Source organism: Manihot esculenta, chromosome 1, assembly GCF_001659605.2.
Source record: "Manihot esculenta cultivar AM560-2 chromosome 1, M.esculenta_v8, whole genome shotgun sequence".
In the NCBI taxonomy this organism is placed as follows: Eukaryota; Viridiplantae; Streptophyta; class Magnoliopsida; order Malpighiales; family Euphorbiaceae; genus Manihot; species Manihot esculenta.
The window spans coordinates 26,212,908-26,226,084 of record NC_035161.2 but is presented as its reverse complement, the minus strand read 5'-3'; the positions used below and the strand labels follow the sequence as shown (position 1 = coordinate 26,226,084).

The 13,177-nt window shown below is 24.1% G+C and overlaps 1 protein-coding gene across 1 annotated transcript; it reads right to left on the bottom strand.

Annotated features, from left to right (window-relative positions):
• Window positions 1-5,828: 5,828 nt before the first annotated feature.
• LOC110609184 (putative F-box protein At5g55150) lies at window positions 5,829-6,959 on the bottom strand. Its single transcript, XM_021748594.1, has one exon. It carries the CDS (start codon window positions 6,957-6,959, stop codon window positions 5,829-5,831), a length of 1,131 nt encoding a protein of 376 aa, XP_021604286.1.
• Between the last annotated feature and the right edge of the window lie 6,218 nt (window positions 6,960-13,177).

Sequence of the window (13,177 nt, the reverse complement as noted above, 5' to 3'; positions counted from 1 at the left end):
AAAAATATTTTCATAAAAAATATATTATAGCAACAAAAACTTTTAAATACAATTTATTTTCAGAAAATAATGGAAGCTTATAATAGTATAAATGTTATATAATTTGCATTCCACCCTATTAATTAAATTATGCTTTCTTTTTCTTCTTCTTATTTTACTATTTTGTTTATAATGTAAAATTTTCAGAGATAAATCAAATATTCCGTTTGAATCAAATATTCCGTTTGACTTAATCTCCTACGTATTCGCCTTTTGTAAACTTGAATCTTCTCCACATTCAGTGTTTTTTGCAAAAGTTGACAAAGGAGTCTTCTTCCTTCTTTTTTATCAAAATAATTGAGGCATCTCATCCTCCTCTAAGTCCACTTATTATTTCTGATTAAAAGGACTTTTTGAGTTAAATGTTTGATTTGATTAATGAACTAACTTAAATTATTGAGAAAGAATGAAGTGGAAGAGCGGAAATAATGGGATTTCTTACAATGCATTTAAGTTTTCAATTATTTATAAATTTTATTTAATTTAATTATTTAAATAATTAATAATTTTATTATTTAAAATTTAATTTTTAAAATAGATAATAATTCTATTATTTAAAATAATTTTAGTTAATTAAGAAAACTTTAAAGGATATATAACAATATAATAAGATTAAAATTTCTTAATAATGATGTACATTAGATTATAATTTTATTTTTTTAAATTAATTTTGAAATTTATTAAGAAAATCTAAAATAAGGTTCTAAATTAATTTAAATACGATTAAATTAATTTCAAAATAAGAATTATTAAAATAACATTTTTCAATATTAGAAAAATATTAAGAAAATTATTAAAATAATAATTTTATATTTTTAAAATAGCTATTAAAATAAGAAATTAAATTTATTTAATGAATATTAAAAACATTAGTGAAATAAAATTTTTAAAATAAAAAAATAAAATCATCAATTTTTGTAGTGAATTAATAATTTATAAATTATTTTATTTGTTCAATTAATTTTAGGAATTAGTTAAGAAAATATTAAAATATATAAATTTTTAATATTTAGAAACTTTAAATTAAATATAAATATTCTTCATTTGAATTGAAAATCTATGTAAAAAAATTTAATAATATATATTAAAATTATATTTTTAATCGTCTACTATTCAAAATTTATTTAATAAATTTCACGTATTTCTATTGTATCGATTAAAAAATAAAAAATACATTTATTTATTTAATATTTTAATGGAATTAATTTTTACTTAAATAAAATTATAAATTATGATAATATTTATCTATTGTAATCTTTCTAATTCATAGATTAAATTAGATAATCATATCTTAAATTTGGATAAACTTTGTTATTATCTTTATAATAGATAATTAATTTTGATTGATTTAAAATTAATACTAATAGCATTAAAAAAATATATAAAAGAATATGAATTACACAACGAATTATTTAATGTGTAAATTTAAAAAATAAAACTATATCAATAAACATAGAAATTCTTATTTACTTTAAAATTTAGAATATGTAAATTTAAATAAAAATTTTTAATTAAAATATGTTTCTTTTATGGATAAAAATTAATAAAAAATGCAATGTCATGCCTAATTTCAACATGCAGCAGATATATTAGTCCCAAAATATATAACTAAGTTACAAAAATGATTATGTAGTTCAAAATGTTGATTGAATCACAAAATAATAAAATTAAAAAAAATAGAGGAAAGGATTTATATATGTAATTCTTAAATGGATAGGAATATAATATTTTTATATATATAATTAACTTTCCTTTTATCTTTTACTATCGCTTTCTACTAAAATTTAAATTTATATAGGTCGTGACAAATAAATCTGTCAGGTAAAAATGCTGATGATTCACAAGTAGCTACGGTTTTGATCGGATTTCAATATTAATATAGTAGCTTAATTATAAAACTAGGGTATGAACTTGGGAAATTCTTAACCTATAGGGGAAGGATAACCTCTCACAATTTAGCATAGCTAGTTAAATTAAAAAAAAAAAGTAAATAAATATAATTAAAATATAAGATAGAAAAAAATTAAAAATTTTTATGATTATTTTTTAAAATTTTATTTTAATATACAATTTAGTCCTAGAGCATATTTAGGGTCGGGATAATGGTGGCACTTACCCCACTGCCCCTTCAAATCCCTTATAGTATTGTAGTATTGCCTCCATTAAATTTTTAAAATTTGGCCTTATAATTCACCAAATTTCTTAATTTTGGTGCATTAATTTTATCAAATTTGCCCCCATAGTTTACTAAATTTATTAAATTTACCCTTTAATTTATTTAATGTTTAAATTATTTTTTATTATACTAAAATTAAATATAAATCATTATTTTAATTTTAATTAAAATATTACTAAACTTAAGAAATAAATAAATTTATACTAAATCAAATTAATTAACTCATTGTAGTATATATTTCCCTAGATTCAATCTCAATAATATTTTACACTTTTAAATTTAAAAACCAAAATATACATATTGCATCTACTAATTAAATTTTTTAAACCTATGCTGATTTTTAGGTTATTTAAGAAAAGTCTACCGCATTCTTAAAAATTTATTTTGATTTATTGCATATTTTATTTCTAGTTATTACATTTGTATCATTATTTTTTAATAACTATATTAAGTGTCCTTATTAATTTTTATTTACTAGTAGTTTGAATAGTGTTTGTTGTTATTATTATTATTATTATTATTATTATTATTATTATTATTATTATTATTATTATTATAAAATTAATCTTAGTGACTTTAATTTAACTTTTAATATTAGAATTATATTGTTGTCATAAAATATATGTACCTCATATTAAGTAGTTTATTTAATCAAGAAAAAAATTATGTACCTCATATTAAGTAGTTTATTTAATCAAGAAAAAAATTATAAGTTAAACTAGATAGACAAAATCGCCACATATACATGTTTATAACAACAAATTTAAGATAATAACATGTATATATGTGTATGTATAATTGACATGGAGAAGAAAAATAAAAAAATTAAAGAAAATTATGAAAAAAAAATTAAATAATTATTTATTGTCAAAAATAGAAAAATAATAATATTAAGATATCGTGGAATGATCACAAAACTTAGATTTAAGAATAATTAGCATCTTTATTAAAACTATAAAAAACTATAGTATAATTTTGTTAAAAAGTTATAAATTAACATTCAATTGTTAATAAATATATTTAAGAAAATGATGTATTTGTGTTTATCGATGCATTAATAATAACGATTATTATTGATTGGACATAATAATTATTTTAAAAGTAGGTAATGAGTTTTCATTTTAAAATAAAGTTATATAAAAAAATTTAATAAATTGACACGCTATTATAAAGGTTTCACCCATAAAAGAAAGGATTAAAATACCATATTTCTCAATACTCGATCAAGACTAGTATTCTTCAGAGTCGATCAAGTGTTCATGAAAAGTTACCATTAAGAAAATCTTTTATTAACTAGTATTTTCAGGAGATTTAATAATTAACTCTAATTTATTACCATATAAAAACTAGTGTCCACAAAAATAAAGGTGCACATTCTTATATATTTATTTCAAAATTGTTCATTCTATTTATCCATTTTACCAAATTATTAATTTGTCCGTCTGAGCGGCTATTCATAAGTATCAATCACCTCAATTTTATCTGTAAATTTGCTCGTCCGAGTGGCTATTCATAAGTATCAATCGCCTCAATTTTATCTTTTACAAATTAACAGATCGCAATTCACCTTTATTTTCAGCTACATCAATTAAATTTCTAAATATCACTTATAATTATTGTATTATTTAATACTCAATAAAAAAAAATAAGCGTACATAGCTACATGATGTTAGATATAATGGTATAAATTATATATGCACCTAAAATGATATTAAAAAAAATCAATAAGCATATTGTCTCCATTTAGTATTTATTCACCTCAAATTATTTTTAATATAAAATATTAATTAAAATAATTAATATAAAGTTAATTATATCATAATATTTAATTAATTAATTTTAATTGAAATTCAATTATTAATTTTACCTATTTCTATTTAAATTGAATCCATGCATTGATAAAAAAATCTTTGCATATAATTTCTTCTTACTATTTTTAATATAAATTTTTTAAATTAATATTCATAAATGGATAGAATGTAAATTATGGATATTTAACATGTATTTTAATATATTTAATTTGATTTGATACTGTTAAATTAGTGGATATTTTATTATTACAATGATCTTGGCATATATTACTCTATCTCGTGAAAAAAATTCTATTTTGAAAGTTTAGATAACAATTACCTTACACGTGATCATGCTTTATACCGACTGTTATAGTGAGAAGCGAATGGAGACGTGGTGCAAACTTTGGGCACAGCTTATGCAAAATCGAATTTCAGAACCAACCATTCAATTGAGCATATATCACCATTAAAAAGTCTAATTTCAGGCACCATTTTGGAAAGAAGATACTTTTTTGGGATTGTTATCTTTTAGATAGGATTTACTTCTATTCCTCTTTAGATTAGGAAGAACATTTTTAAAAGGAAACTCTAGGTTGAAATCTTCTTACCCTTTTCATATTAGTTTTACGTTTGTTATTGTATAATTTATTTCACCAGCTAATTGCTTTTATTTAAGGAATTGATAAAAGGATTTTTTAAGGTATTGTTAGCAAGAATTGTAAAATAAAATTAATTTTAATACTTCATCTTTATTCATAATTTCTAGGTTATTTATACTTTTTATGAAATTATTATTTATTTAATTGATACAATCTAATAATCATCTAATTAAACTGTATATAATCATTCAAATTCATAATTTCTAGCAAATTAAGTTTTATAAAATTAATCATATAGTTTATTTGTTAATTAAGAGTGGTTAATGAGCTAATTTTTATTTAGATTAATATTTGATTGTTCGACAGTATCAATAATTATACTTGACTGACCAAAATTAATTTAAAAATCTTTATATATTTCAATTTGTTTTATCAAAAAAAGTAAAAATAAACTATAAGTAAATCTGAAATCTCAGATTTACTCTCTATTGTTAATTCAATTCTACTCAACATATTTACAATTCATTTTTCGTACTCATCATATATAATATATATTTATCAAAAAATTATATTTTTTTAATAAATTTGCCACCTATCATAAATTTAAAAATTAATTTTTAATACATTTTATTTATAAACAATGAACTTGTTGAATTTTAGTTTAAATTAGCATTAATATATATGAATTTATAATGCAATTTTATTATTATTAATTTCTTATAGAACTTTAGTTTTATTATAATAATTAAAATAGAATCTAAGTGCAAATAAAATTATAAATTTTAATTTTATTCGTACTCTAATATCAATTTAAATAATTAAAATCTAAAAAAATAAATTTTAATAAAGAAATAAATTTAATTATTTAATTTCTTTTCATTTATAAATATGGTTTCTAAAAATCAAATAACTGAAAATTTATTTGTTTGAGTTATGAAATTTACTTGAGTTTTCAGAATTTTCAATTCTAAAAATTTTCCAAAATGATTCAAACTCAAACTTTTTCCATAGAGTAAGCATTCATTGCTTGATTTTTTTGTAATCGTATGAGCCTTTAACAAACATAACAAATCATAAAGAAAGTAATTAATCTTTAACACTCCAAATAAAAAGACCAGACCTACTAAGATTTTCTTTTTTTTAGTTAGTTTATTTGAACTTGTAGAATCAAAACTCAATGCTAAACCAAATTGCTCATTGACTCACATATATCAAATACTATTAGAAACTAGGTTGAACCCACAAGGCTGGACTGCCACGACTCACATATGCATTCTTGGGAAGGGGCTCAGTGCACCCATCTGTGAGGTTGTAAACACCCACATCTTCGATCTCTTCTATCTCTCCAGATAAATCTTCAGCATAGTATATGCAATTAGGCTTGTATCCAGATCCACGATGAGCTGTAATTAAGAAAGAAGATGAATGTTCTCCCAAGAACAGTGCTTTGTTCCCTAAGCTATTCACTGCTTGCAATCCTTTTTTGGAAGAGTCCAGTTTAAAAATTTCAAAATTGCAACTTTTGTATCTATAATCAGATCGAACAATGTGACTTCCATATGTAACATGCATAACTATCAATAGTGCTCCTTCTGATTCAACCAAATAACACCGCATCCACCTGCCAATCTGAAACCAATGCATAAGCAGAAGCCGCCTCCTTAACTCCCATAGGGTTCTAAAATCTGGGGTTGTTAGTTCCGAAAATAGCTGAACATTTGCAGCTGAATTAGAACCTTTAAAATTAACTGCCAAAACCCTATACTCATCATCAAGAACACAGAATTGTCCCTTGTAATTTATCAAATCGGTGCAAGGAGAAGAACTCGTACGGATTTTCGTCCATTCTTCATCTCCAGGTCTGCAGCAGGCCAATCTTTTATCACCTCCGTAAATAGCCATCACCCTGAAATCTGAATTACTACTAGGATTGGATGATAATACAAACTTACTTATTTTATCAGTAAAGAAATCTGTGGATCTTATAATTTGAGGGAGAGAGATCTTTAGATGAGAAATAGGATGTACAAGGCTAATTTCTCTTTGAAATTCTATGATCATAAGCCATCCTTGGGAGGATAGGCACTGCTTACCTTTGGCTTCTGGCAGTAAAAGACGAGAAACTCTGCCTCTGTAGAGGCTCAAGAACTCGCGGGATTCACTAGCAGTGCCATTTTTCTCAGGAAGAATGAGCCAAGGGGCTGTGTTTGACGATCTCTTGGAATTTTCCTCCAAAGCTACCTCGTTACATGCACGAGACACTAAGCTAAAAGCAAATAAGTCTTCGAAGGAGTATATCTTTTGGGCTATCTGAAGCAGAAGGTCAGCAGGGAGATCTGACCAATCTGACATGGTGAAAAGGCTGATGATTCAAAAGTAGCTAGGGTTTTGATCATATTTCAATATTAATATAGCTGCTGTAATTATAAAACTAGGGTTTGGAGTTGGGAATCTTAACCCAAAAGGTAACCTCACACAATTTTGTACTTATCCAAGTTAAATTTTGTTAATAGGTGTTTATATTCCACTAACTCTCTTTTTTTTCAATAAAAAAGTAAATAAATACATAAATAGAATTAAGATAGGAGATGAAAAAAATAATAATAAAAAAAATCCTCGTTAAGTCGCTTTTGGGTTATTGTTATCATCTTGAAGCAAAAGTGAAAGGCCGCCCAAGCCTCTGTACATTGAAACTGTAGCCTCCTTTCTCCGAATTGGGCTTTGCATGCAAACTCTTACAAGCCCCACCTAATATTTATTTTCATCAATTTCTCGTACTCACAGCACGATGTCAAAAATTATAATCAATAGAAATGGCATAACTATGGATTTATGGTCTCAATTTCGGTTCAGAATTTATCTAAAAATTGAAATATTATTACAGTGTGGAGTCAATTCTTTGTTAAATTTCAAATTTCATTTGAATTTCAATTCTTGAAATAATTTTATATAATTAATTTACTATTAAACTCCAAAGTTGGTATCTAAAGCTAGATTAGGCATGTGAATTAGGCCTACACCTTCCTTAAGACACACTCAATACATATGCTGAATTCTTTGATCATGTGAGATTTGTAGGGTTTTAAGTTGTCTTAATCTTTGCACGTGATGGTTTCTTTCTCGGCATTTCCCCTACAGCATATCTTTGCATCTATTCTTGCCTCGACTTTTTCTAATATGTTCTTGTTTTTTTTTCTAAGTGAATTTTGAAAACAGTGGGACATTACCTGAGAAGTAGTGTGAGTGTGAATGGTGTGGACCAGACCAGACCAGCTTTCACGTGAGCACCTTGTGTTGTCTCTCATATGTGCACATATGCTCATGATTGTTCTCACTTTCAACTTTATTTCTGTGTAATTCTATTTTACTATTTTGTTTATAATTTATAAATTTTCAAAGATAAATTGAATATCCCAAAATTGCCTAATCTTGAATGCGTAGCCCACACGTAAGTGCTACTTTAATCTCCTACATATCCTGTCTTTTGTGAACTTGAAGCTTCTCCTTGACGAAGGAGAGTGTTCTTCATTTTCTGAATAATTGAGACATCTCATCCTCCTTCAAAATCCATTATTTCTGATAAAAAGGGCCTTTTTGAGTTAAATGTTTGATTTGATTAGTAAACTAACTTATTTATTGAGGAAGAATCATATCAATAAAAACATGAAAATTCTTATTTATTTATAGTGAATTAAAAATATGAAAATAATAAAATTAAAAAAGAAAAATTCTATTACACCTATATCATTGAAATAATGAAAAATAAATAAATAGAGGAAAAAAAATTTTGTGTCCATTTTTAAATGGATTGGAATATGATATAATCATATTTTTCTTATATTCATTCCCATTTCTCACTGTTGCTTCCGACCGAAATTTAAATTTATATTTATGGTTTTAAAGGTAATTATGATTAATTTTAGAAAAAATTATTTTTTCGTTTTTAAAATATATTATAATTAACAGATTTATTTTTTTATTTTTAAAATTCAATATTTTAGTTTCAATTTTAAAATTCAATACTTTAATCTCAAAAATTAAATTGAAAGATCTCTCAAAACAATCAACCCATGCCTCCAACAGCCCGAGGAACTTATTGCTGCTTCCTGTCTGTCACAGTCTGAGGTGAAAAATAAGAAGAGTCACAACTCAGGAAAAACACAAAGTTAGAAATAAGAAGAAGGATAAAAATAGGAAGAAAAATGAATAAACGAAAGAGAATAAAAACAAAATAAGGGTATTTTAGAAATAAAATATAATATCTCACTTTCAACGATGTCGACTCTATTGATTTAACAGAGTAAATGAATTTAGAGACATTCAATTTAAACGAAACTAAAAATTAATGATTAAAGTATTTAATTTAAAAAAATTAAAAGACGAATCTGTTAATTATGTTATATTTTAAAAATTAAAAATTAATTTTTTATTAATGTTATTAATAAAATTAAAATAAGAAAATTAAAACTTATTTTCATACTAAGATTCCCTCGATGATAGCTTAATTATAAGCCTAAAAAGTTCTCCCTTAATTTGTTTGTAATATCAATGTTTTTAAAAAAAATAAAGGTACATAGAATGTTGGGACCAATTAATCTATGTAAATTTTATGGCAAAGTTGAAAGTAATGATGAGGAAGAGGACTAAGAGTCCTTCTCATTCCTGGGAAATAAGGGGTAAAGGTTGAAGGAAAGGGGACCATCTAGAGTTATGATCAGTGACCACCATCTTCACTGTGACTGTACATTATCCCAAAGTGTTACCATCTTTATGGCTCACACCCTGTACTTATCTCCAGCTCCTTTTCCCCATGTTAAACCCTTAATCGTTTCTAATCCCCTAACAGGTTTGTTCGGTAATTATTTTTAAATTAGATTTAGTCCTTATTCGGCATATTAGTAGTTTAAACAACTGTTAATTATTTTGATAACCGATTAAATATTAGTAATTAGTAGTTAATTGTTTATATAATAATTTAAAATAAAAATATTCAGTATAAAATAATTATTGAATTAATGGTTAAATATAAAATGATAATAAAATATATAAATAAATATTACTTAAATATTAATATAAATTATAAACTAACATAAATTAATATTTTCTTAATAAATCAACAGTTTCATCTTCTAAATGTTTAACGTAAGATGAATTTTATAACATATATATGCAATTAAAATGCAGATAGAGTAGTGGATGAAAGACAGGCATAAGCTCACAAATCAAAGAGGCACTTGGTGTAGAAATATATATAAACAATAATGGGAATTTGATGATAGGCAGAAGTGGGTGGCCCTCTCCATTGAAGTCAATTGCCCATTATTAATGAATTCCACTCTTTGATGGCTTCATGTCAACTTGACTATCACTTCTCTTCCCTTGCCTGCCAGTTCTTGCTCTCATACATATGGTTTTCTTTCTCAAAGCTATTGCTTTTCTTTGCTTTACTGTATTGTTCATTACTTTTTTTTAGAAAACTTAAATCTTTTTAAAAAATTGGTATATAATCAATAACATATAAAATATAAAATTTTATTTGATCTAAATACGTGTTCCTCGATTCGATTAGTTTTAATGATCGAGAAGAATTTATCTAAATACATATGGGTAGACGGTACACCACCTGATAAAATCAGAATAAAATGTTGATCTTTTATACTCTGGTCGTATTTTCGGTACATTATTAGATTTATAAATACGCACATGATAAATTAAACTGATGTAACGCACACTATAAATAGGTATGAGCTAATGGCTCCACATTTATTTATTAGCTAACCGTCTACCATTAATTAGTCGCATAATACAACATGCAAGAAAGTATCCTCGCCCAATCCTATGGAATATGACACAAAGATGTTAAAAGAGCAACCAAATATATATACTACTAATTTAACACAAAGTGAGGACATTCCTAACTCTTATGAGATATCTCAATTTCTTTGTCAATCTATTAATTTCCTGTTTTCTCTTAAAAAATATTAACGTTTTTAAATTTCATACCTAATTCATTTACTTCTATTTATTTTCTATATTAAATTCCACCGAATCAATTTCAATTCATTAATTTTCTTATTAAATCAAACTATCATTAATTTATCTTTATATAATGATACATAAATTTAAAATTCTCGATACCAATAAAAGCATGAATTCTATATACTAATGTTGGGATTGAGGTGTTGGTTATAGTTAATAAAACTAAATAATTTCATCTTAATCCCACTTCTAAAGTTAATGAGAGAATCGTTTATATTTGTAAGTCTTTAATAATCATATCAATTAAATTTGGTTGATGAGAAAGTTTGAATGAAAATTCTAAAATAATTGAAATTTGACCCGCTTTATATAAATCCTGAAAACATAGCAGCGTATTCTATTATTTTTTGTTATTTGTTGTCAGAGACATTGAGCCGCGCTCACACAACACTATATAAAGGAGCCTGTGGGAAAACGATGGGTGAGCTTAGCAATGAATCATGTCATTGCTCCTCTAATTTCTGCATAAATCCATTTTTTATTTTTAAAAATAAAACGATAATAATGATTCTATAAATTATAACAATAATTTAATGGCTCTATTTGAAATTATTTTAAAAGAATAAAAGAATTCACAAAAAATAATTTTAAACTAATAATGAAGTATTTCTAAAAAATAAAAAATCTTAAAATTTATTGAGAGGGTTGAGCAGACATCATATCGTTTCTGATTTGATATCTGTTTTAAATTATTCTGTTTATTTGAAAATAATATAAATTATTATTTTATTAAAAAATAAAAATAACAATATTAAACATTAAAAAAAACGACACGTTTTGACTCCCATGGACTGTTGTGGATTTGACATGTGACATGAGTCGGTTTAAAGCGTATAAGCTCACCCTCACGCTCCGCCCATGACCTCCTTTAAAGCCAAATCAAAAATAACCAACAAATTATATTTTCTTTCAATTTTTTGAGGATGAGACAATAATTTCAAATTATAAGTTTTCTTATATCTTATGAATTATATTATAAATTATCATAAAAATAATTTAATTACATTTGTTATTTATTTATTTTTAATTGAGCAACATGAACGCAAATTAGATGTGTTAAACAAGTAAATAAAATTTATTGATTTAATTGTATAAATTATAGTTAAATAAAAGAAATAACTATAATTTTTACTGATTATACTTTTATAAAGATTACAAAATATAGTTAATAGAGTTCAAATAATTAATTCTATTTTTTCTTAATATACTTCTCAATCATATTACTAAAAATAAATAATTCATATTATCAAATTATTGTTGTAACTAAAAAATTCTACTTTTTTAATGTATATTAAATAGAAATATATTTAAAATTTAATAAATAAATTATTATTTGCAAAAAATAATTTACATTAAAATTAATATTTTATGCGTTGTAAAATAAATTAATATTTTTATATTTATTTTATTAATATATTATGTTTTAGAGCTTATGGTCCTAACTAGTACTCCCAAAACTAAGACCACATCTTTTTCACTTTATCTTTACATTTAATATGTATGAAACTTCCTTCTTAGCATTTGACAAATCAAGACAAGAAAATAATGCTTTTTTTAAAAAAAAATCAAGCACAAAAATCTAAAACAAAATAAATAGATGAATTGACCCGAAATTAATATTTTATCAATTTTCAACACTTTAAAGGTTAAAAAAAACCATACAAATTATTTTTTATTGGTTACTAAAATTCCTGAATTCATAAGAATGAAGGTTAATTGGGTATGTTTAACGAACTTCATACATTAATTTTTTTTTAAAATAAAAATTAGAGATTAAAAGAGTAAAATCTAAAATTTTTTAAATTTATTTAGATTTATTTATCAATTGACTAAATTTGTGAGTATATTTTAATATATTAATTAAAAATTAATAATTACGGATGTTGAAAATTTTTTTTTAAAGCAATAAAAAATTACATGGGTCCAAAATGACCAATCCTGTATGGGGCCTTATTAGTACACGTAAGCCTCTATTATTCTGATAATACCTCCAAATTCCAACATAATCCCAAACTATTCTGAACACTTGTTAATTTTATTTTTCTTTAAAGAAAATAATCACATTGAGGGATTTTATATATGTATAATTTTAAAATTATATAAATTTTTGGGTTCCAACAAGGATAATCAAGTAGTAAAAGTGACAAATTGGAACGTTGATAAAGTTCGAGGCAAGGAGGAATAGTAAGATTGGATTGTAAAATACAAAATATAAATTTGTCATTTTCTATATGTAAAAAGCATTTCTATTTATAAATAATAAATTTGCATTGCTGGCAGCCAGAAAAATTATTTGTATTATTTTCTTTATTTGGCCTTTTTCAGAAGCTTACCCCTGAATTTTCCCTCACTATCAGCTACATGACACGTGCCTATGTATTTTTCAAACTTAATACAGTCGCATATTATGGAAAGAGGAATTAATTATGAATATTTTTTTTTTATCTAAAAAAGGAATGTAAAGTTGTTTTTTTCCGCTTGTGAAAAATGGGGCGAATGTTTTTCTTATATAAATTATAATTTAGTTAAAT

Excerpts from the sequence above, each read along its gene's own strand:
- LOC110609184 (XM_021748594.1), bottom strand. The coding sequence starts at position 6,959 with ATGTCAGATTGGTCAGATCTCCCTGCTGACCTTCTGCTTCAGATAGCC.